At 48.6% G+C, this 25,957-nt stretch overlaps 1 protein-coding gene across 1 annotated transcript in view; it reads right to left on the reverse strand.

The window, feature by feature from the left end:
• Positions 1 to 3,556: 3,556 nt before the first annotated feature.
• The window catches only part of RRP12 (ribosomal RNA processing 12 homolog), a 32,329-nt gene continuing 9,928 nt past the window's right edge, over positions 3,557 to 25,957 (reverse strand). The window contains exons 12-34 of the mRNA XM_032969367.2: positions 25,558 to 25,658; positions 24,326 to 24,440; positions 23,161 to 23,303; positions 22,372 to 22,493; positions 21,616 to 21,680; positions 20,759 to 20,921; positions 19,619 to 19,776; positions 18,655 to 18,722; positions 17,604 to 17,697; positions 16,367 to 16,525; positions 15,209 to 15,289; positions 14,288 to 14,396; positions 13,402 to 13,509; positions 12,729 to 12,886; positions 11,838 to 11,929; positions 10,951 to 11,136; positions 10,288 to 10,460; positions 9,305 to 9,433; positions 8,365 to 8,417; positions 7,551 to 7,629; positions 7,317 to 7,393; positions 6,555 to 6,637; positions 3,557 to 5,838 (exon numbers count right to left, since the gene is read on the reverse strand). Of these exons, the coding sequence (XP_032825258.2) occupies positions 5,733 to 5,838; positions 6,555 to 6,637; positions 7,317 to 7,393; positions 7,551 to 7,629; positions 8,365 to 8,417; positions 9,305 to 9,433; positions 10,288 to 10,460; positions 10,951 to 11,136; positions 11,838 to 11,929; positions 12,729 to 12,886; positions 13,402 to 13,509; positions 14,288 to 14,396; positions 15,209 to 15,289; positions 16,367 to 16,525; positions 17,604 to 17,697; positions 18,655 to 18,722; positions 19,619 to 19,776; positions 20,759 to 20,921; positions 21,616 to 21,680; positions 22,372 to 22,493; positions 23,161 to 23,303; positions 24,326 to 24,440; positions 25,558 to 25,658 (2,622 nt within the window). The 3' untranslated portion in view covers positions 3,557 to 5,732. The remainder of the gene's footprint in view (positions 5,839 to 6,554; positions 6,638 to 7,316; positions 7,394 to 7,550; positions 7,630 to 8,364; positions 8,418 to 9,304; positions 9,434 to 10,287; positions 10,461 to 10,950; positions 11,137 to 11,837; positions 11,930 to 12,728; positions 12,887 to 13,401; positions 13,510 to 14,287; positions 14,397 to 15,208; positions 15,290 to 16,366; positions 16,526 to 17,603; positions 17,698 to 18,654; positions 18,723 to 19,618; positions 19,777 to 20,758; positions 20,922 to 21,615; positions 21,681 to 22,371; positions 22,494 to 23,160; positions 23,304 to 24,325; positions 24,441 to 25,557; positions 25,659 to 25,957) is intronic.

Genomic DNA, 25,957 nt, shown 5'->3' on the forward strand with positions numbered 1-25,957 from the left:
TCATACAGAAACAGTACAAACATGTGCATGCTTACGCATATACGTGCGTGCATACATACATACATGCACATAAGTACATGCATAACATTTTGCATGGACACACATACAATGCACACCACATGATCATCATAATATAGGTCACTCAATGCCTCATTTAAACATACATGCATACATAAAGAGTCAAACATATACGTGTTTATTACGTACACAGTAAAACACAAGTGCATATGTGTGAATACACATGCGAACGTATAAATGCGCACATATACACGCATGTCGTATGGGAGTGTCAAATACAATGACATGCACAATGAAACACATTCATACGTGTACTCTCATTATTACGTGTGTGTACACGCATGCACATACACACCATCTTGTGTATACACATGCTTGGACATACACCTATGCGCACACACATACGCCTTCTTGTGTACGCGTGCGTCAGACAGTCAAATATGTATACATACATCATTATGTATGTGTACTTGTGTGTATTACGTACACACGCATTTACACACTCACACACACACACGTTGCTCAGATGAACACACACGTCCACATGCAGGCTGCTCAGGTGCAGTCAAACGCAGTGAGGTGCAAGCAAGGTGAGACACTCGGAGCCCTTCACCTGTGTCATTATGTCGGGACTCCCGAGTCCTTGCGGTGGAGTCACGTCCATGATCGATCCTGCGGCTTCTGCAGTCTCAGTCTCACCAAAGTCTGTCTCCCTCCCTTACACCACCACCAGAAACAGCACCGCCGCCAACCACCACCACCACCACCTGCGCTCTGTCCCCTCCTTCTCTTCTTCCCCGATGCCGCAGCCCGATGATGATGATGATGGAACCGGAGCCAGGAATTGCGCACCGAGAGAGACGATGGAGACCTGACGAAGTGGCTGGCCAGCTGGCTAACTAACTTGCTATCGATCCGGCTGGCTGGATAGCTGATTAGGATGTATGTCTGGCTATCTGGCTGGATGTTTGGCTAACTGGATGGCTAGGTAGCTGGCAGGCTAAGCTAGCTATCAGGCTGGCTAGCGGGCTGGCTAGCCAGCTAGCTGTATAGCTGGCTAACAAGCTGTCCGTCTGGCAGCCTGTCTGTCTGGCTATCTGGAATGTTGTCTGGTTTGTCGAATGGAAGAGGGAGACACTCACTCACCGGTGTCTCCCGCGCACGCAAACGGCACGGAGAGACGGGCGCAACCACGGCGTGCGACCGGCGCGCAGCCGATTTTGGTCTGCCGAGAGGAGGCGGAGTCACGGCAGTGGTGGTGGGAGCGAGGGTGCGGGATGGGTGACGTGAGGTGGTACGATGAGATGTGACGGGGTGTGTGGAGACGACACAGGGGGTTGGTATATGATGGAATGGGGTGTGATGGTGTGCATTAGACTATTGGGTGTGGTGTGTGAGAGAATGGGGTATGATGGTGCGTTAGACTATTGGGTGTGGTGTGCTAGAGAATGGTATGTGATGGTGTGCGTTAGACTATTGGGTGTGGTGTGAGAGAATGGTTTTTGATGGTGTGCGTTAGCCTATTGGGTGTGGTGAGAGAATGTTTTTTGATGGTGTGCGTTAGCCTATTGGGTGTGGTGTGAGAGAGAATGGTATGTGATGGTGCGTTACACTATTGGGTGTGGTTTGCGAGAGAATGAGATGTGATGGTGTGTTAGACTATTGGGTGTGGTGCGTGAGAGAATGGGATGTGATGGTGTGTTCGACTATTGGGTGTGGTGTGAGAGAGTATGGGATGTGACAGGTGTTAAGACTATTCCACAGCTGCACCTAATTTACCTTTATATTGAGATGGTGAAAGTACAAAAGTGGGCCCAAGCCCACTTACCTACTGTTCTTAAATCAATGTCTCGATCTTACCCATGATCTCTAATTCATGTGACCTCTTTCTGTCTCAGGGTAATTCCAAGCAAGACTGCACTTTTCAGGTTTTGCACCATTATCTTCATCGATGTCCGTGTTTCTGAGCCACCTTTTAGCAGCACAAAGCACATGATTCAAAACATACTGCAGGGCAGTTATTTAAACCCACTCCCAACTCGTCCTTCCCACACATTTAATCATTTATATTCCAGTTCACCCTCATCAAGAGTACACATACTCTTGGTGTTTTTCAGTCGTGTCCCTCCAAATAGATATCATTCGTTTCAATTGTTAATGACTTTAGTTCATATTCATCTTCAGACTTGCTTCGGACTATTCATGCTTCATTGTCGTTACTTTATCCTATGTTTTGCTTTTGTAATATTGGTGACCCAGGTCGCTATTGTAAACGAGGCTCATCCTGGCCTCTTGAGTTCTCACTTATTTAAATTCCAACTAATTTATGCTTATAGATCGCCTTCACTCCAGGTGCTGACCATCGTAAAAACCCGGTGACAGAACAGAATGATTCAGATGGTAGGGGGCGTGCTACAGGCATTGCGGAATGAATGACAGCGATAGAGGGGCGCTTCGGAATCACGAGAGGGTTGGGGAGGGGACAGGAAGGAGTAGAAGGGCGAGATGAGGGAAAAGAATGGACAATATAATTTTAAATAAACCAAGGCCTAAACAGTTAAAACATCGCAAAACCATAAATACGTAAAACATTTATAAACTATGGCAGCTATACTGAGATATTAAAATGAACGTGCCATGCTGTCACACAAGGTATGCAGTGACCGCAAATTTTTCACAAAAAATGTGGACGCGAGGAACAATGGATGAATGGGAATGGAGAAACTGTGAACCTCGGAATTTTTCTCGGAGTCATTAAACCGTTCAATGGGAGCAATATAACGGGATGGCGGCGTGTTAAGACTGGGATTTGTGCGCTCGACTGATAACCGGAATGTTATGGCGAGATCGTGGACGACGGTATGTTGGTGAATTCGTTCGGCTGGCTGGAATAATACATGAAGATGTTGTGTAACTTGGTGAATGTGTTACACGGGACTCACATGGTTGCACAAGTGAGGTTTAAGTGTGGCCGGTGTGTGCATAAGAATTGTGAAAAAAGATTTGGACAATTTTTTTAAGATAACCGAATATAGACGTTAAAGTTATTTTGTAACCGAACGTAGCCAACCGTGCTAATCGGAGGTGCGGGGAAGACCTTTAACGCAAAAATATACAAGCGCGTCTTCTCTGATATGAAATGATTGTATATTACTTCATCAACCCAGTTCGAGCAACAATGCCACATCGCAAATGCCCTCTTGTGGTCAAGGATGATTGAGGCTCGTAGGTGTCCTTAATACAACTAATTATTCCTCGCATTATTCAGACATTTGCTAATTACATGCTATAACTCCTGATACGTCAGTTGAGGATTATTTTGACCATACTTCACCAAAATGACCAGTTAAGGGTGAGGGGCCAGGACCATTTAAGATTTTGGCCAGGGTTGGTGAATCGAACCTAGGTTGGCTGGTTCATGACACATTTCTCCGACTTCGCCAAAAACACACCGCTCTCCTGCACCCATTGACACACGGTGGTTTAACACAGGCAGCAAACGGCATGAAGGTTTGCTGAGGAAGGAAATCAGCCAGTCTTCGTATACTATACGGAATTTATTTCTAAACTTGAACTGTACACAATGAATGCCCTCACATGCAAAAAATAGATGTCAAAAAGGAATTGGTAAAACATGCAAGATGAAGAAAACTCGCATCTTGGTACAACACATGTTTTAGAAAATATGAAATACTGTAAAGTGACAAAGACCTCAAGGGGGTGTTTAAATACTGGAATAAAATAATACGCGGTACATCGGAAGACTCCCGCAGGCACTACATGACAAAACCAAAATATAAATAAAATGACCAAAATTTACTCTTGCTTTAATTATCGATGAAAGCTACCATTCCAAATTGTGTTCTCGCAATTGAGGCTTCCCAGCCCACCGCAGTAAACGTTTCCAGTTACACTCGATCAATGAAAAATACCCTGGCAGCAGTTGCGGATACTTGATGCTCAAATCGCAAATTGAAACATCTCCGGTGTGCGACTGTGGTCACCCAGAATAGGCTATGGAACATATAACGGCTCAAAAACCCGATTCACAAATACAATGAAAAAAACATCACAGCAGCGATACAAGACTCTGCTACTCCTGATCCAATTATTTAGCTCAACCACATCAATGTAAAATTGTAGTTGCTCTACCTCAACATCAGCCAAAAAAATCATGAAAACGATTGTAAAACACGACGAAGACCAACTGCGGTGGAGTGGGTGAGGAGAGACGTTTGTGATACCCAATGCATAATCGCCCCAATTAACATTAACCTGAAAAACACCGCAATATGGACACGTTTGTGCGTTTGTACATTTGATTGTTTGCATGAGCAATGTTTACACCAGATGTGGAACCTATTCCTTTGAGGGCCCAATAGGACTTTCAAAGAATTTTGGAGGCCGCAAATATTAGTTCGCAAAGCTTTGTGTGAACTAATAATAACGCAATAACGTGCGTGTCGACCCAACACAAACAGGCCAAAAGAAAGAACCAAAGAGTATGAATTCCTGCAGTCACGAAAGCTTCAAATCAAGATCGTTTGGGGGATGTTTTGAAGTTGTAGGCTTCAATGTGGCTATGGGCCGTATGAAATGTAAGTCTAAGTTATCCACCCCCAGTTACAGCGGAGTGGCTACGATGCATATATGCAAGGCCCCTTTGCCAATACACTGCTCGATGGCCTCCTGATGCCGTGCCAGTCATTGGGGGTTGTTTGACCATACTTGACCACCATACTTGACCAAAATGGTCAATGCGGGTTGATAGAGGCCTAGAATCAGTTCAAGTTTCACTTGAACTGATTTTAGCCATGGTTGGGAATTGAACAGCGGTTACCGGGTTTCCAGAGGGTAGTGTTCTGCGTAATAATATGAAATAATTGGGTTGAATATGTGTCATTAAGCCCGCCACCACTCAACACACCCAATTAGTAAATTATGTAACGTAAACAAAAGATGCCCATTTGTTACGAGTACAGCACAACGGTGTGTTGTAGAGTAAACCCACTACAACATTTACAATTCGAGTACAACATTTCGCCAGTAATTACAATGAGACTCATCAGGCGACAGCCAGAGTTGTAAAGAAATCCTCCTGTATCGGTCTTAAATAGAGATAAATGTGATGTCGTCACTTGTGAGCCAATTAGGTGTGAAGACCAGAGGAGGAGGGTTAATGTATGCATATAAATTACAATAAATTACCTACGTGTAAAACAAATGTATATTAATGCAACTTATTTATCCAGGAAAACCTTACCAAGTCTCAAGGCTCCTGCAATTCCTTTTTGAATAGTATTCTGCATGTGGGAGAAAACGGGAGGGTGCAGAGAAAACCTACGGATACCTGGGGGATAACACTCAAGTCTTCCCAAGAGGGATTCACGAGACCAGGCGCTGTACACAGCCATCTCCTGGCCACCTTGCAGGCCAATTTGATTGTCAGGTGGTGGTTTTGCTTTATAGGTGACCATGTATGTTTGTTCCAACTTCTTTCGTACCGCACGTAGCCAACCGTGCTAATTGGAGATGCGGGGGGAAAGGCAACAAACTTAACACAAAAAGCGGTTGTCAAGAAAGGAGTTTTCGATATAGATTTTTCTACATGTGAAACGTCAAAAGAACCAGAAATACTGACAAATCTGTAGGGGTGGCAATCCGCCTGTCGAAGTCGTTACAGCGTGTAGGGGGGGGTGAGGGTTTAATTGGGTTTATTTATGTTTCTTGTTTCTCGTATTCTGCCTTTTGCCCTTGGCAGCTCCCTTCTTCGTGGCCTTCACCAGGCCCTTGAACTGGCCCTGCATCTTCGCTCTTTTTCTGCAGGAAACGATCGTGAGACAGGGACGACACAAGGACACATGCACCCGTACATTACTAACACGAGCATGTAAAATGCATTTCATCTCCTTTTGGGCCGTTTCTCTCGGACGCCCAGATCGTCTTTTTAAAACTCGATGTACTGTAACGCGCAAGTTAATTTAGCGTTATTGATGGGAATACATATTACAAAGTCAATGATCAGATTGTCGACGCACACGTTTAAATGTCAAATACGATACAACCCTTGCGCGTCTTCGTATCTGTAAAACTCTACCATGTAGGGGACTGCTGAGCCCTGCCGCTGGTGCCTTACGATTGGTTGCTGATAAACCAATGACGTCGCAGCGCCACCTCTTGCTGTGCGCGCGTGGGAACATTTGCGCTGGCCAATCGGTTCAACCCTTATTAAAATCTGTCTGGATATATTATAATTAACAGGTTTATGTTTGGGTTAGATTGCGTAACCCATCACCACCGAACACAGCCAAGTAGTAAGGTTTGTCATGGAAACAAAACGTGCAAATTAGTTACTGCTTCAGTAAACCCACGCCATTTACAATTTGAGTGTGAAATTCCGCTGGAAATTATAACCAGCTTCATCGGGTTATTAGCCAGAATTGAACTGATTAACAACAGCCTTACCACCACCCCTCAATTGCAGATGAATACAAATTTACAAAACCACAATGGTCATTTTTTTTTCAATGGCACACCTTCGGTTCAGCTGTCCCTTGTCAAGCGGGACGTAGGCATAGGGATCCGGTTTTCCCTTCCTCTTCACATCTCCGGCTGCTCGCTGTGGGTCACAAGAAACGAGCACGTACGTACCCACACGCACACGCGATCTCACGTTAGCGCGAAGCAAGGGGGGGTATACACGCAATGTGCATGGCTGGATTGAATTACACACCATTGATTTTCTGATCGACTCATATGCCATCCACTCTTTGCTAATAGTGGCCATCTGCTATTGTATGCAGATCATTTGCCAGCCAAGCCTATCATGCCAGGTAACTTTAGTAGCCCTGATCGACTCAGCCTTAAATGAGTACCTGGTACGCTGTGTAAACACCAGCACTGAGGCAGACAAAGTGCGTCCGGGCGTACTGTTGGCCACTCGCCCCCTCGTGTGCTATGCTGGCCTTCGTAGGTGCTACTTGCTAACAGCACTTGCCCCAACAGTCTGTTAAGGCTAGAGGGGGTGGTGGGTCTTTGTCTTCGGTATGCGAGTGTGCTTGCGTCTGTACGAACCTTCAAATGCATGGGCATGTGAGGACGAGCGTATGAACATCCAAGTCTGCGAATTTGTGCGTGTAAATATGCAAGTGTGAGAGCATGCGGAAAGTTGCGTGAACAGGAGCATGCGAGAGCGAGCGAGTGTGGTCCGCACGTAAAGGCGCAAGCGTGTGTCCGACCGAGAGGGCAAGCATGAGAGGGAGCACAATCATGCCAACGAGCGTGTGTGCAAAACTTGCCTTGGATTTATACGCGGCTCCAAATCCGGGAGCCTCTTTCTTCCCACGCACGGCACGGTGGATACCACTACCACCAGCTGCAAGCAGAGAAATGATTCAGCTCACGGCATGGACCCCAAAGAGGTGTAGAGCCTCAGTGGTCGATCCCCAACCCCCCCACCAAGTGTCAGAGAACAATCGAGCAAACCCCAAGGCCTTCCAGTGGAAACCAACGCTGAGGAGGCGTTAACGCACCTTTGTATCTGGGTTCATCAGCGCCATCGTCTCCGTCATCGTCCTTCGCCGCCAGCTTCCTCTTCCTGTTGCTCGAATTCTGCATGGGACAGCAAACCGCCGCCACGGGCCGTTAGCGATGGCATCGAGATGGGCATCCACCACACAGTGGTCACCCGCCATCGTCAGCAAACTGTCGGAAATGTGCCAAAAATCTCTTGTATATTTTCTTTAAAGACAAGTCTAGAAACTACATTAGGGGCTGTAATACGGTCTTCCCTAGCTTTATGTGCTGTATATGCGGCGAGCCTATTTGTACCGAAAATCCGCTGTATGATGCGGTTTGAATTAATTTTTTATGTGGCTATGCGGTTGGTTGTGGGACAATATTGTGTGTGTAATGTGTGTGTGTAATGTGTGTGTGTACTGTGCGCTACTCGGCAGGCAGCTGTCTCCTCGTGCGGTTTCGCTTTGTGTGCCCTTTTGCTGCAATGCATCTACGACTACCGTTAATAGAGGGGGGGGTCTGTATCTCAAAGCGGTGCGGTGCTCATCATGGAAAGACCATGACTGATGACGATGGCAATGACTGTATGCAGTTGACCCCGACCAGGATTTGAACTTGTGATCTCACGATTGATTGAGGCCCATGTGCCCTCCCGACCGAGCTACGTCTCGGCTATATAAAATGACAGCACATTGTTGGAATAATAAGTTTCCCTTTCTTAATTAAACATTTCACACACTGCCACTTATTAATCGTTTCGTGCCGATTAATTGCGTTGCCTAGTTAGCGAGCGGCCGAGCAGCGTACAGTTTAATTAAAACCTCTCACCTTTCGCATGCCGACCTCCGCCATCATATCCGCGAGCTCCTCGTCCTCGTCCACTGTCGCGACACACACGCAAGCGTCAGCTGTCTCGTGCACACAAGCAAACCCCAATCGCTATGGCGGCCTCATTATTCATTAGCATTCATCGCCAGCAGCGATGATTAATCCACTGCTGGATAGAGATTCCTCTGGTACAGACATGGAAAGCTTCTGGAACCACAGTCGAAAAATAGATGTTAAATAATGTAGAAGCCAGAGGACATTCCGGTCGCACCCCAAGGTGAACAGGAAATGGCTCTGACTCCCAGCCACGTAGCTTTACCCGGGCCTGCCCACCATCATAAAGGTTCTTAATAACTGTGAGCAGAGAGTCAGGGACTCCAAAAGCACAAAGAACAACCCAGAGCTCAGGCCTATTGATGATATCATAGGCCTTGACCATGTAAATAAAACAAGAGATGTAGGTCCTGTTAGGATTCTCAACACCTCTGCTGTAGCAGTCAGACAGAAAATATGGACCACCCCGAGCCTGAAACCACATTGGGGCACTGCAAGCCTCTTCTCAGCGTGCCTAACAAGGAGAAATTGAATAATCCTTGCCAGAACCTTTCCCGGCACACTGAGGGAAACGCCCCTGTATTTCCTACAGTCTGTGCGGTTCCGCTTCTTAAAGAGGGGGACCACCAGTGCATCCTTCCAATCCTGCGGAACACGTCTAGTGGTCCAGATAGTTCTTATGTCATACAGACACACACACATACCTCATCAAATACTTATCAGTGTCGAGGCCTGGTTAGTCGTTGGATTTAGTTTGAAAACTAATTTCTTTAGAAGAGCTTTTTCTGTTTAGTTTATTGTCCTTCCCCCGCACCTCCGATTAGCACAGATGGCTACATACGGTGCGAAAGAGGTTCAAGCATGCACTCATACACACATATATTACCTTGGCCTCTTTTCTTTTTCTTCATCTTTTCCTCCTCTTCCTCCTCATCTCGGATGATGAGACGTCCATCAGAAGAGAACTTGAAGTCGTGCTTTACGTGACTGCGCTGGTTTTGCTCAGGTTTGGTGGCTGAGACAGGTACACACACAAAGACATGAACACATACACACATTAGCATGTGTCAACCTGACATAACGTTATCCAAAAACCTACCTTCTTGCCTATTCTAACTCACCATAAACCTTACCCCTGTAATCTTACCTACGAGCCAGAAATCCCACCACTAAGTCAACCATTCCTCCCAGTTCTATGCTTACCCTTAACCCCACCCACCAAAACCACGTTGTTTACCGGTGGTTAAACAGGGCAAGGTCTAGCCATGTAATCACTGAATTCAATAGTAATGTTTATGGTCAAAGACTTTCTCGAGAGGGGTCTGCACTTGGGATGTTTGGCCAATAACGATGATGAGAGATCGAGCAAACTAGAGAACACAGAGAAAACCCACACATGTATACGAGGTGTAACCCTGAACAACACGACCAGCCCCACCTAGCCACCTCGCAAGCCCACGACAGCAACCATTGGTAAGCCCTGGGGCGCTCACTCACCCAACTATAGCCCACTGAGCTATAATAGCTCTGTTTCAGAAGCAACCTTGCCAAAAATGATAGCTCACTGAAGTGGCTTATCACGTGAAAATGTATAGCAGCCAAATACTCTAAAAGCACATGTTTCTAAATGTGGAGGGAAAATCCGGAGAAGCCGGAGAAAAAACCACGCGACCACAGGAATAAAGAAATGCAAACTCCGAATATACAGCAGTCGGGGTCGGAATCGAACCCACGACCTTCTGCACACCAGGCGAGGTAGTTCAACATCTCGCCACAAAACACAAGATGGAACGTTGTTTGCTTGGTGTCGGGATGGGGGAGTGGTGGGGGTGGTGGGGGTTCGGCGTAAATAACGGCGCTCGTCATTACCTAGGACTCTCTGCGCCACGCTCGGGTCGAGGAAGTCAAGGGGCTCGTCGCCCTCGCCTTCCTGCAGCCAGGCCTTTGCGGCTTTCGGGGCCTTCTTGCCGCCCCGGCCTGCAGACTCCTCCCCCTTGCCACCCTCCGGCTCCGAGTCGCTGTCAGCCAGCAACTGATCCACACTGCGGAGCGCGGGACACAAGCAGCATGAGGTAAAGCTCAGGACGGGACGCTAAGTCGAGCGATTCAGCAACATTTTTTAAACATTGTTGCTAAGTTTAAAAAAATCCCCCCTCTAGTACCCGATTATTGCGGGCAAGTTTAAAAAAAATATATATATAACTATTTTTTATTTTACCAGGTAAGGACCACTGAGCTATATAGCTCTTTTTCAGAAGCGACCTGGCCACAAATGACAGCTCAACGATTTGGCTTCTCATGTTGAAATGTATAGCAGCCAAACACTTTAAATGCACATTTCGAAATTTGGAGGGAACAACCGGAGGACCCGGAGAAAAATCCACAAGACCAAGGGGAGAGAGACACGCAAACTCCAAATATACAGCAGGCATCAGGGTGGGGATCGAACCCACGACCTCGTGTACACCAGGCGAGGGAGTTAACATTTCGCCATCGGTACGACTTGACAAAGCGGGCGACGAGTCAACTTACTTGTCCCGGACGCTGCTGCGCCTGGACTTAGCGTCGTCCGCATCTCCGTCATCTTGATCGTCGTCATCGTCGTCACCGCCGGCGTGCCCCAGAGCACGGTTCTTGCGCGCTCGTTCCTCTGCCTTGCGGATGTTGACGAGCACCTTGTGGTACGTCTCCGGCACCATGCTGTCGATCATCTCGTAGCTGCCCATGCGTGCACGCACACACACACATACACGCAGTGTTCTATTTAGTATCCTTGATGATGATGATGTGATGATAATGATTATCAGGATCAGAAGATAATAATTCTGATAATTTTTAGGGTCAGATATTGATGATGATAATGATCAGATGATGCTGAAGATTATCAGGTGTTGATGAGGAGTGAATAGTGATGATCATAATATTCAGGTTTGGGAGTTTCACAAATCCATGTAATCGACCAACCCGATCACATACACATCCCAACATGCAAGGCCATAAATAATATACATTCCAGGCAAGGTAAACCCGACCCAGATAATTACATGATAGCAAGACATCTGGAGAAAGTGGTGGTGCAGTGGTACACGTATTGCACTAATGAACCTGGTGTGCAGAGTTCAATTCCCGGCCATGGTTACATCAGCGAGATCACCAACTCGCACTGACCAGGATGGCGAAGTATGGTCAAACAAATATCATGAACAACACTGTGTGAGAAAGATTTTACGAAGTACTGACTGAAAACATGAATGACCTGGCCAGCCAAACCTCTCAGTACAGATTAAACAACCCCGACACCTGGCCAATCGGTTCACCACAAGAAAAATGGCTTTTACAGCTTTAGATTTTTGTTAGACAGTCGATCGTTGGCATGCCGTGACCCGTGGCCGCGCTCTATTTAAAGTCTCAGCACTCACCCGAACTTGCGAACGAGTTTTGTGAAGATGTTCTTGACCTTGGCGCGGAAATGTCTCCTGCTGTCGTCTCGCCAATTAACAATGCCCTCCACCTGTGTGATGCGGACACACACATATACACACATATACACACACACATACACACACATACATACACGAGACATACAAAGGCATTGATTCCCCATCATATGTAAGCGAGCACCTATTAATGCCGGTAGGGCAAACCATAAAGTGGGCAAGCACCGCACACAATCCTAGCTACTATATTCTTGGGTCTTTCTGTAAAGTCACGTAGATATGTTCAAACAAAAATAACTAAAAACTACGACGTTTCGAACGCAACACCCCACACCCCCCACCTTTTCCTGAAGACGACCGCTTGTGTTGCGATCGAAATGTCGTAGTTTTTTTGTTATTTTCTTTGAACCTATCTACGTGACTTTACCGAAAGACCCAAGAATATGAATTCCTGCAGTCACGAAAGCTTTAAGTCAAGATTTAATCCAAGCTACTGTTATGTGCCCACTGCTGCTCATGTTCAAGTTGCACAAGGTATTACTTTTAGCGCCTCTGACCAAATCAAGAGGAATGCTCCCAATCTCGTCAAATTTCTGGAAGCTCAGCAGAATTGAGCCTGGTTAGCTCTTCGACAGGCCGTCAAAATGTACAACAGGTTGTTATAGGCTGCTGCAGGACCACGTGGTGGGCCAGCAAAACACATCGTCCACAGTTCAGACATCTGGACTGTGTTGAGTATAGGTGGGCAATGTAGATTAAAATAATTATGAATCTCATTATATGGCTATCTGTTGTTTAGGTTACAGTGCGAGTTGGAAGGGGGGGGTGGTGGTGGTGGTGGGGTAGGCGGGCGGGGAAGGTGACGCCACTTACGATGAGCTGCACGTGCTGCGCAAGCGTGCGCACGTCCGTCACAAAGATGACGACCTTGAGGAACCCGAGTGCCGACTTGACGACGTCACGCGTGTGTGACGACAGCAGCAGTACCACGTTGGACAGCAGCTGAGACAGCACGCTGCCCTCCAGGTGGTCTGCGAGTGGACGGGCGCATTGGTCAGGATCACTTTGGAATGTACGCACGTGTGCTGAACTTATTTCGCACCGTACGTAGCCAAAGGTGCTCATCGGAGGTGAGGGGGGAAGAACAAACTAAGCACAAAAAGCAGTTCAAAAGAAAATCTTTTCAATCTAGACTTTAAAAAGTGCATAGCTCAAGTGGCTTCCTAATATCGGAAGGAAGAGTGGTCCAGACAGCCGGAGAAGTGCATCTGAAAGCGCATCTCAAAGCATGCGATGCGGTAATAGCCTTTGTTCGATGGCCAGCCAAAAGCCACTGCTGCGACTGGTCACTAAATTCATGAAGGCAGCGTCACGTGACTAGTAGCCACAGGCATAGCGGAGAGTTATACTGGATGTGGTGTGCTGGATGTAGAAATATTTTCCAGGTCACTGACTTGGACAAGACCCAACTGAACTTGAGCCCTGGGGCCTGCGTGAGAAGGCCGCTGACGAAACAAAACACGCGTGAGTGGGGAAGATCACTGACCTTTGAACTCGAAGAGGATGCGCGTCAGGGCGAGCACGGTGCAGCTGATCATGGTGACGGAGCCAGCAAGGCCGGCGTAGACGAGGGCCAGGTAGCGCCGCAGAGCCTCTGTCCCGCGGAGAGGTCAGCCCACGAGGGGAGAGGTCAACACCGCTCAAACAACAGCGATCATTTTCAGTAAAGGACACGGCCGAGCATGCGAGCTCATAACATGGGGGCAATATCAATAACACATGGCTGAACTCAAACCCCACACGCATAGGCCCAGTCCATTACACACTGGGAAAATCAACCGAGCGTAGCTGAAAACAATGGCAATGTCGCAACATTGGCCACATACTGGCAAAGCCAATTATATCACAGGGAAGTCCACCATGCACAGGTGGAGTTACGCAGCATACAATGAGGCATCGATTAAAAAACAAATCTCATGCTCCCCATGCTTGCATCAAATAGCACGTGTGAGAAGCGGTTATGCCACATGTGAAGCATACGGAGGATATTATGTTTAGGCCGATGGCATGAACAAAAATCTACAAACAGGACAGTAAAAGTTGAACCATAATGGAATAATTTTTAAAACAAAGTACAGACGATATATTATATTACGGTTATACAACCATGACCCAGAATCATAGCAATTTACCAAATCGATAGGGATGGGGGGGACAGCAGGGGGGGGGGTGTAGAGGAGCAGGGGGCAGAAGTTGAATCGTAACAAGCTGAACTACTAACGCGCAAACAAACCAACATGCGCACAGATGAGCTTTGCTGCCAAACGACGATCGCTTGGGACCAAATTCACAACTGTCGATGGGAAAACTCCCTCCTCCCCTCCCTGCTTAGCATTGAGGCTCTGCCCACGTCTTGCGCCGTGGTCTCTCACCTGGTTTGTCGTCGGGCTGGAAGCGCAGGAAAGCGTGGCCTATCTCGGCAAGCAAGTTCAGGGAGCTGGTGCGGGCGCTCACCGCCACCTCCTTGGTGCACAGGATGACCTGCAGTGGCAGCACACGGACACTGTCGCGTTGGCGTCATACCAGTGGCGAAGCCACCGAGGACGCGCCCGGCCTCGTCAGATCTCACAAGGTCAACCAGAGGCGTTGAGCATGGTTAAGTGCGCGGAATGGGTGACCTCTGGTGCACACCAGGGTGCTGTCGACGCACGGTTACGAGGGTGTGTGTAGATATGTTGAACTCCTTTTGCACCATACGTAGCCAAACACTCTAATCGGAGGTGCGGAGGAATGACAACAAGCTAAACACAAAAAGCAGTTCTAAAGAAATGAGTTTGTTAATCTAGATCTAAAATTGCATAGCTGCAGTGGCTTCCTAAAATTGGAAGAGCATTCCAGACAGCCGCAGAAGCGCATCTGAAAACGCACGATGTGATGGCCATCTTTATTGGATGGTTAGCTAAAAGCCGCTGCGAGGGTGCTGAACAAAGGACTCAAAAACCCAAAACGCCAAGCAGCTAGCTACAGATTGCACCGTTACGAATTTTAGATAATAGTTGACAAGTTTCTTTAATTGAGCATGGTTCTAAGAACTTGCGTACAGAGACGATGGTAAGGGATTCCCAAGTTTTGCAGTTCGAATTAAGCAACATCAAGAGGAGTGTGTTCAGATGCCAGAAGACGGCAGTGCAGCAATGGGCGTGGTCCCCAGAGAGGATTTGCGGTCACTTGCTGGATTTAGTGTGCGGGGATTGACGATCTGTGTGGAGCTCTGGAGTGTTATACCCTCCCGGGTATTTCACGAGCGAGCACGCTCTAGTGGGCGCTCCTAAAAAGTCAGTTTAAAGTCTTACCTCGGGGATGATGGCCGTCAGGAAGTCCTCCCGATCGGCCGAGAGCTGTTTCACCACCAGGGCCAGGCACTTCAAGCGGGGCTGAAGCGTGCACAGGCAGACACAACGCGTCGTTCGCAAGTCAGTTTTGCCTGGTACTGTAGGAGCAACAGCTGTTTGCGAGCGCCTGTTATGGCCGACAACGTGCTTGACGGGATGGGGAAAAGTCTGAGATACCATTCTAATAAACATGGAACGTTGGGCCAACTGTTGCAAACACATCCCATTCGCTCAACGTGGGCCCAACGATGATGCAATGTTGCCCTAACGTTGCACGTTTACTAGGACGGATGGCTGCCTTGCGTTTGTTTTAAAATAAACGTGTTGTATCGACGCACGCCCCCGCCTGGTCACTCAGGTGGGGCAGAGCGCTGAGCTAGCACTGCCCAGAATCTGGGTTCAACCGTAGTCAGCCGCCTGCGATTCAATGAGCGAAAAGCACCGCGTGTGAGAAGGAAACCAAGGTATGGCAGTCCTACATTGAGCGACACCTAATGAGGCATTACCAAGACACTGCCTATACCGAGTAATACCCTGCGATGCAGCCATTAAACATCATCAAGGTCATGCTTATAATGAGCAAGAGCTTATGATAGACAATTCCAAAGCATTGACTATAACAAGTTATATGTTACTGTCTATTACCTACAATGAGTGAATTTAAAAAATACAAAAATATTGCCCATGGTGACAATTGTGATGCACAAAGTACAGATTTCTCACTTGATGCTGTAGTAGATGCGTTCCAAGAACACACACGGTACACACACAATGTCGATCCACGTCCGCCCGCGCAGCGAATTTTGGGTCAAAATAGGCGAGCCGCATATACAGCATGAAATCGAACAAACCAAACTCGCATAGAGCGAGGAAAACCTGTACCACACCTGTGATGTAGACGGTGTGCTATGCGGAAGAGCTATTGCCCACAGGGTCACCTATTGTGTCCTTTTAAGGCCACACAGACGTGTTAAGTTTGTTGTTGTCAACTGTGCTTGTGCACCCACTGCCAATGGCAGCAGCAACGATCACAAAATCATCGACCGCTCCTGACGAGCCATCCCCCGGCAATACACGCGACGCCGAGCTCAACGCGGTATCGTGAGCTGGGGGCGGCACCCGCTTGGCAGGGGAGGCGGTGGAGCGCAGGGAGGTGAGCAGCGCCTCCTGCAGGGACGCGAGGTGGCCGAGCACAAAGTTCTGGCACGCGGGACGTTCGCCTGCGCACGCCTCCTGCACCACGCGGTACGCCTTCTTCTGCATGCCCACGTCTCGGCTCTACAAGCACACACAGAGATTTCCCCCCCCACACACACACACACACGGCCTTTTTCACAGACTTTTAGGACAAGTGTTGTCAGCGAACATCTATTAAGGCTTGCACGGTAAATGCGGGATTGGGTGGTTAGCGAAACGCGCGGCTTATTTTGTCTTCCCATTGATGATCTTTTACGTGCCGCACCGGGTAATTTATTGTGTTACGGTTGAATCAAGCTAGCAGAGGACCAGATATACGAGGTTCGTTGTGCGGTACGCCAACCACTAAAGCGACCGCTCCCCGCCTGACACAAAGATAAAGATCAACCCGTATAGCGTTTAACAGACTGTTGGGGCCAGTGCTGTAAGCGAGCAGCACCTATGAAGGCCATAACGGCACATGAGGAGGTGGGTGGCCAGCACCACGCCCGGTCACATTTGGGCTCCCTCTTGGCGATGTTTACACACCGCACCAGATGCTCATTTGAGGCCGAGTCGACCGAGGGGAGGACCAGGACCAATTTAGATCATAGTCACTGGTGGTGGCCGTGATCGAGCCCAATTCACCAGGTTCGTAGCACAGCATGCTAATCGCTACCCTACCGCTCTCCCCGCCCTACACAGGTACACACACACATATGCAGATCCACACAAATTCCCTGTATAGCCACCCAGACTGTGTACGGATCTTATTGCTTCACTGTTGTAACTGAAAAGGGCATAGGCAGCAGGGCACAAAGTCAGCAGTCTCGCGCCACCGAGCCACCTTCATTGTCAAAACCACTGTAGCGAGCGTCCCCTAGCGGCCGTATTCGTTTAGAACGCAGAGGAATCGCTTCACAGTAAAACGGAGTGTGGGGACTGCCCCAGCAATAATTTAAAATGTGCAGTTTATAAACTTTACGATGCGCAGGTAAGTATTGCTTTACACATTTCTATATAAATAATTCAATAATTAGTTTTCACTGCTGGTGTAGCCTGGCAGCGCCAGGCCCCCCCCCAGTTAACCAGCCGCCGCCTTGAGCTAAATCTAACCACCCGCGGGCCCAGCAACGGGCATGACTGTGCCGCGCGGCACGCCGCTCTACGGGAGACGCACCTGCAGGTGAGGCAGCACGGTGGCGTAGATGTTCGCCAGGTGAGCCTCATCCACGAACGGCGTCATCACGACCACCAAGTCCATCACCAGCAGCCTGAGCACGGGGAACAGAGGCAGACCACTCAAATCGCCACGGTCCAAACATTGGAGGGGTGGCACCCAATAGTACTTACCATTTGCCGAATGCAATGCAGGTCTTCTGTGAATCCGAATTAACAGCTAGTTTGCAATGTTTTAAATGATTTTTTTTTTAAAATCAAGTTCTACGTCGTGTTGTGCTTCTTAGTCTGTCTCAACCCTCTGTGTGCCTGTTGCCATATCTATCTCCATCTGTGTCTCGGTCTCTTCCCTCAGTCTGTCACCGTAAACCTCTGTCTTGTTCTTCTTTTTGCCTCAATTTTCGTCTCTCTCAGTCTCGTCTCTCGTGACGAGAGTCGTCCCTGTATTTCGTAGATCCTGTCTGCTGCGATGCTCTGCTAACTTTCTGCTCTGGTTCCACAGCAGGCCTTAGTGGCCATTCAACTACAACACCACACAGTGCAAAAAATAAAACCACATCAGCTTGTTTTAATTTGGCCAAACACAAATATTGTGGGGGAAGGAAAAACACTAAATTTAACAGATATTATTCACAATCATTTTTTTTAGGTTAGATCGCGTAATTGTGTCGTTAACCCACCACCACCCAACACAGCCAATTAGTAAGGTTTGTCAGGGAAACAAAAAAAATGTTGTGGGTTTACTCTCCAACATACCGTGTGTGTACTAAACTAGCAACAAATTGGCACATTTTGTTTACGTGACAAACCTTACTAATTGGCTTATTGGGTGCAGGTGGGTTAATGACACATTTATATTTATATGAACTAACTAAAAAAAAACCTTTATTATAAAAAAACTGCGGTATATGGTAGACTTCGCAAGCCAAGTGAAGAATCGGTGACACCGTCATCCCTGCTCCAGACGGAGGGCCACTTCTTCACGAGAAGTGGCCGGCTGTGAGAAGTGGTCAGCTGTGACATTCAGGACGCCTGTTGGTGGAGATGCTCACCTGACCGCGTGCTCCGTCTGGGGATTTTGGAACTTGTCGCTTGCCTTCTCGAAGAAGCTGCAGATGAGCTGTGAGGAGCGGAGAAGGGCACGCACAGTAAAACACACGATTAACAACCGACCCCCCATTTCAGCCGTCCCGACATCTGCAGCGAGCGCTGTTAGCTAGCGACTATAAAGGCGAGGCCGGGAGTGGCACATGAGTGGGTTTATGTCGCAAGCGACGCGCATGCGTGACTTGGCCACCTGTGTATCTCCCCTGCCAAGGTGCGGAAGCTGTGAGGAGGCAATCGTTGTGCACCATGCGGGCACGCAAGGGGAAGCAGCGGTACGGTGTTGAGCGCGCTACGCTTCGAGCCCTCCGTGACCTGACTTCGATTCCCAGTGGCGAGTGATAACCAAAAGGGTCGTGGCACCCCCTCCCCTTCACCACCATGCACGGAGCAGTGAGAATAACATTTGCAAAATAACCCTCCTAATTGACAGGGTGTGGAGAGGCTGCCATAGAGCCGAAGGCTCCTTCCTATAGGATGATCAGAATACATGTAGGAAATGTAGGATTCATCATTAATTCCCAAGAGCCACAAACAGTCAGAATAAGAAATTATTTGAGATTCATAGGATTCATTATTAATTCCCAAGGCTCACAGAGGCAGACTAAGTCTCCTTTAGGGCTCTTATGCTTCAGCATTAATGCCGGAGACTCACAGATGGAGTTCAGACAGTGGTTAATCTGAAAGGAACCCAAAAAGTGCAAAAAAACAAAAATCGGTACCAAACAAAAATTGCCACAACAGGGGAACACGGTTTCAGCGGGGGTGGCATGCGCAGCAGCAGTAGCAGCATCGGTCGCGGCAGCAGTGGCGTCGAGCACAGCAGCAGTGGCATCGTGCGGAACAGCAGCAGTGTTGTGTGCAGCAGCAGTGGCGTTATTAGCAGTGGTGGAGGCATCGCGCTGGAGGCACCTGCTCATCGGTGATGGAGAGGAAGCTTTTGACCGTCTCGAGCACGGCGAGACGTGCGCCGTCGGGCGCCCCCTGCGAGGAGTCGCCCTCCGTGTAGATGTTGAAGAAGATGGGCAGGAAGTTCTTGGAGAAACGGCCGACCTCTGCTCGCTCGTCGTCTGTGGGGGAGAGGAACCGGGTAAGCACTACGAGCAAGGTAGGGCCTTGTGCCGCAGACACAGCTGCCACTGGGGGTCCCCCGTTTCCCCCGACCCCCTCCCCCCACCCCGTGGCTAGATTTCATCAAGGTGCATCGAGATGTACTGCATGGGAGATGCAGAATAGTAAGTGATGATGATGGAAAAAGAGCTGCAGACCATCCGTGCATGTTTTCCTCTCCCAATTGCATTCCAAATTGTGCAAAGGACAATTTTAAATGACACAAACGTTCATTTGGAACTCGTGCAGAATGCAGTGCATCACACGTTCGTTAAATATAGGGCCCTGAATCTGCCCCTTTGTCCCGTGGCGTGACACCAACAGTACAGCTGGAATAAAGCTAGAAAAAAAAAACACGTTTTAAACGTAAAAAAACTAATTTCAGTACACAATTGTTTACGATCAAAACCTGCACCCAGACTGTTCCAATTTAAGCAACCGGATGCCTACCATGTGACACTTGTTAAGACAGGGAAGCCGGTCCATCGTGTCCCAGCACAGGGTAAAGTCACGTGGGGTTAGAGGGGCGCAGGAGGAACCAGAGAGGCGGCAGTAGCAGCAGGGAACCGTGGGAGGGGCGGCAGTAAAACCAGTGTCTCATGGTTTGAGCCCCGTCCCACGTTCCCTACGCACCCCCCCCGCCCCCATCCTGCCTTCAGACTCCCACTTGCATTTGCGGCCACGCATGGAGTGAGACCAGTGTTACATGGTCGCGTGGCGCTAGCCAGGGCGAGGTGATCTCTGTATAGAGCCACAAGGCCTGTCGGAAGACAGAATACGGTGCTGTTAAAAAGCATACCGACGAAATCCTCAGCGGCGCCCAACGATTCATGGATTAAAATCGATCGTTGCGCTCGGGATACAATGTCAGTTTGCACAAATAGTCCAGCCAGAATTTGAAAGGGGGGGACACAGGAGGTGGGCATAGGCGGTTCGTCTCACCGGAGGAGCAACCCTTGCCGACGAGCGTACGCAGCGCCTGGCACACGAGCATGCGCAGGTCAGGACGCTCGGTGAGTGCCGTGCCGAGCACGCGCGCCACACCACGAAACGCTGGCACCAGGTCCACGGGGTTCGTGAAGAAGCCTGGCAGCAGCGACCACACCTGATGGGCGTCGACGATGACAGCGGCGGCGGTGGTGATGATGGCGGCGGCGGAGACAAATGGAGAAAGGGGACGCATCAAGGTGACGTCAGCACGTGGCTCGAAGATGTTCGCTATGCGGTAACGGTAAAACCTCTGGAAGCCGCACTCGGCTAAGATGGAATTCGGGGTAAGTTTGGAAATAAACCCGAACTAAAGAAAGATGATTGAGATGCCACTACATTTAGACACCGTGTAGATTCATAACATTGTTTTCTTTAGTGTTGGATAAACACGTGAGACGTTATTACGTGTAAATGTAATTGAAGTTCGGGAATTCTTCATTTAATTATCCAACCCCCATAACTGGATTTGTTTTTTTACTGTACATTCGTTTGCGATATAGGATCGGAGCGCACACGCAGGTTAGACATGTCCGACTGTTAAGCGGGCATGGGCAGGACCCGTTGCTTACAAGGGATGATAGCCGGCAGGTCGAGGACTGATGGAGTGGCAGCTCAAGAACCGAACATGTCCAATAACAGATGGGAGCGATCATCTCACACATGCAGGTAACTGGATGGATAACTGCATCACAAGACTGAGGGATGGTGACAGAATGAGGACACGTTCATCCAGCAGTCGATTAATAATGGCTGCTGATGTTGATGACGGTGGCATCAATTCGTGTGACGATTCAAAAGCCCTGGCTCACCTGCCACTGGAGTGTATCAAACAGTTTGGCTTGCAAGTTCTTTCCAGCACTCCTGAGTTCCAAGGCTAGAGCACAGACACGCACACAAGTACATAGACAGAATACAAGACAGCAGCTGAGCATGACCACAACCAATTTTCATCGTCCACAATAAAGCGTACGTGTCGTTATAATCTGGAACGCATGGCGTGGTGGCACGGTGGTTAGCGCGTGATTCGAACAGCACTTGGTTACCAGCAGCTTCAATGTATGTTTGTGTATATATGTTTAACTTCTTTTGCACTGTAAGTAGCCAACCATGCAAATGGGAGGTGCGGAGAAAGGACAAACTAAACACAAAAAGCAGTTCTAAAGAAATTCGTTTTCAATCTAGATTTACAAGTGCAAAGCTTCCTAATATCGGAAGGAAGAGCGTTCCAGATGGCCGCAGAAGCGCATCTGAAAGCGCGATGCGATGACCATCTTCGTGCTCAGGTTTGGTGGGGGGAAGCACGGAATGCCAAACTGTCAGCGCGACCCTCTTGCTCAACAGAGTCACGCGACACTGGAAATCACACGGCAGAATTTGTGGATTCCGCAAACTGGAGCCATGTGCCACTGTTACCCATACTTCTGAAATGACGAGGGTCGTGGGCGGCTCCAGTGAGTGCCAAGGGTATATAAGTGACAAAGGTCTGGGGGGTGAGGATGCTTAGGTCAAGAGTCAGGAAGATGAGGTCAAGACGCTGGGCGGATGGGTCAAGCGTCAGCTGGTACCTCTGCTCTTGAACGTGGCAGCAAGGGGTAAGAAGTAGGAAGTGAAGAAGTGAATCTCAGTGTTGCGGATGTGGTCTCGCATTACGGGGAGCAGCCACGAGTGTGACAAGTCCGGTGTCTCCCTGCAACACGCACGTACACAGAGGCAACGATCACATTTTCAGCCTTAGACTATTGGGGCAAGTGCTGTTAGCGAGCACCTATTTAGGATAGCTTGGCATGATATGGCGTGGTGTGGCAGTGTGACACCAGGTTCAAGTGCTAATGGTTTCACACTGTACCAAACCATAATTTAAAGTCAAATGACCCAGCAGGAGGGCCATGTACTGGTTGAGCCACCGTCCGCCGCTGATGCAAGCCATTGCCTCGAATCAGACCCAGGCTGCCGGTTGTATAGCAGGGCACGGACCACTGCATCACAGCTCTTCACGAACACCCACAGATTCATGTCCGTGTGGCCGTCTGACTGCCCTCTCTCCTAGTTGGCCTACCAGCTCCTTCCCCCTATAGATCCATGATAAAAAAATAAAGGCTTCGTAAAATCAGGCACAATCCACTCAGTTTGGAGGCGAGTGCACCCAAGGGATCTTGTGAGATGTACGGGACACAAACCACAACCGTAACATTCCGGAGTCCAAGGCGGCATTGTTGCCTACCCACACATTCACAGAGGTCTATCGACAAGAGGGACCCAACTCTCAACCAAAGGTCTCCAAGTAGGGGATGCAATGATCATGAACGTTAAGTTTGCCGCGCTCGGTTTAAAAAAAAATCGACGGAGAAGCTCACTCGGTGCCCGTGATACCCAGCGGCAGCGCTTGGAGCAGCACGCAGGGACCCATGCTCTCCACTGCTGCCCCGATGGCCTCATCCAGCTCAGAGACATGAGCAAAGTGTCCGCTTGCACGCAGCTCGCCCAGCGTCACCAGGCACTGCGAGAACGTGGACACGGAGCACGGGGAGAGAGCAGTATAAAACACCGTGGACAATCGAGTACACATCGCAGGCTAATCATCCCTTCGTTCAACGAGGTAGACGCGTTCCTGAAAAGTGCCACGTCAAGTAAAACAACCCGTTAAGCGAAATAATTTGCACGTTAATTATGAAACGATCGAGTTTGCCGAGACACGATGTACGCACACGCAGTAAGATGGCAGTAGAAATAACCGAGGGTACACCGCCGCGTCACCGTATTATTCCGCGCGCTGTATCACACCGCTCAGCCGCGCAGCTCAAGAAAGTTGTTCGTTGTCGTCCACCGAGACCCAGCGTTATAACGCGATGCACGTTCCGCGTAACAACGGCGCACGTTGCGCGAAAAGTGTTGCCTCACAGAAGAACCGTGTTGCGTGAACAGGCATTAAGCGGGGACTTAAGAGTACAACATAGCGACACAACTGGGCCGTGTTATTAAGATAACTGTGTTTCGAAGAATATATGGGTGAAGTGGTGGTTAGGTGGTTTGAACTGCGCTATGAACTCGGTGAACCGAGTGATTCCCAGCCATGGCTAACATGAGTAGCGAGTGAGATCTGAACCTATCCAGGGTCTCCCTCTAGGTTGAGCAAGCCTTAAATGAGGGCCTGATGCAGTGTACAAATCAAAAGCATTGAGAAACAAAAATCTGGCTTAGTGTGGTACAGTATCACCTGAAGCACAGTGCTGGCCTTAACAGGTGCTTGCTAATAGCACTTGCCTCATCAGCCTGTGTAGGCTACATGGGGGATATTTGTTTTTGTGCATGTAGATTTGAGTATGTAGGGGGCACAGCAGGTGCTTTCTGCCAGTCAGTCAACCTATGGCACACACCTGGGTCTGTTCCTCCTTCGACACTTAACGTGGCCTTAAAGTGCACATAGGCTGGCACAAGCACCATGGTATAACATCTCCGTCACTTAGTGGCGAATCACAGTTGTTGTTGTTGTTATTGTACATGTATGTGCATTGCGCACACCTTGCTCATGATGGGGTGGCACTGCTGGCCGAGCACGCGGAAGAACGTCTGAAGCAGCTGCAGCACAAGCTTCCAGGCCGCGTGGTAGCGGTACTTGAGCCCATCCTCCACCGCCCTGCGCCGCGCGCCGCCACCATATACAACAGAAACATGATGCGGAGATATCAGAAATTCGGCACGCGTAACCGACATTTTTAAGCCTCTTTCCCAGAAGCAATAAATCATGTCAAACAGCCCAGGACACGTGGCCTGTGTGTTTATCTACACGTATGGAGCTGTATAAGGAGAATTGGCCAAGCATCCCGATGTAGAAGGACACCTCCTGAAAACGAGTCTTGAGAGATTCGGTGAAATAAACAAAACGCAAGTAATCATTTATATTACTTATTTGTGTGTTGCTATTGACCCCGACACAACGAGACATCCCAAAGTTGTTCCTATCCTTGGCTGCTCAGACCCCTTGATAAAATCATCACAGAGTCAGTGATTGGACAGAAGCACAAATGCAGTCATCACAGCAGCCTCATTACACAACATCCTTTATGATAATCTTAGAAAGACACTGCGGTGGCATTAAAATAAAAAATATAATCCGTGACATTTCTGGAAATTGGCTCTTCTTCATTACAACTCAATAGTCTCAATCATCATTGGCTTCTAATTTCTCTCAATAATGTTCTATTGCGTTTATATATGTTAGATATGTGTCTATGTTTGGATATGTATATGTGCATCTGGGCTTGTAGGCATGCCTGTGTGTACGCGTCTTTGTGCGTCTGTGTGTGGGGAGCTATGGTTTAGCATACTCTTTGTGTCTTTCGGTAAAGTCATGTAGATGGTTTAGCAGTTAGAATGCTCTCGGCCAACATCAGTGATGATCATCTGAACCGGTGCTGGGTCTCCCTGAGGTCGACTCAACCTCAAATGAGTACCTGGTACACTGTGTAAACATTATAACTGGGAAGACAAAGGCAGCTGGATGTGGTGCTGGCAACCCACCCCTCCGTGCGCCATGGAGGCCTTCATAGGTGCTTACTAACAGCACGTGCCACTAAAGTATGTTAAGGCTACACGCGGGATCTTTGTGTATGTCTTGTACATGTGTGCATACACACACAAATCTGTGTGAGTGTGTGTGAGCACACGTTGTTCAAACGGCAGGTGCCACTGTGTACGGGTCTTTGTTGAAACGTCTCGGGCTATTGGCTCAATAGGCGGAGGGGGGAACGCACCGGAACATCTTTAGCACAGGTGTGTTCTGCCCAGGAGCAGCTCCCTTCAGCAGCACGCCCAGGTCCTCGACTTGCGGAGCCACGCACTTCTCCAGCACCGTCTGCAACAATAGAAATAATGGCAGCCAATAAGTGATTGTCCTTCGAAATACTTAACCATGGCTTTGGGAGGCTTTCAATCGGCAGTGGATTAACCATATATGATGATGAGTAAATAACATTTGTCTCCAAGAGCCTCAGGGTGCTGCATTGCAATGTTTATAAAACTTCCTGTAAAATTGTGGTGCAAATAAAACAGTAAAAAGTTCTGCCAAATTTTACCAGAACTTCAGCAGCAAGTGCTGAATGCGAGCAACGAGGAAGGAATGAGGGCATAGATCCATCACATTGGTTACCATGA

Source organism: Petromyzon marinus, chromosome 41 (assembly GCF_048934315.1).
Source record: "Petromyzon marinus isolate PM22_M1 ecotype Great Lakes invasive population chromosome 41, UKy_Petmar_22M1.pri1.0, whole genome shotgun sequence".
In the NCBI taxonomy this organism is placed as follows: Eukaryota; Metazoa; Chordata; class Hyperoartia; order Petromyzontiformes; family Petromyzontidae; genus Petromyzon; species Petromyzon marinus.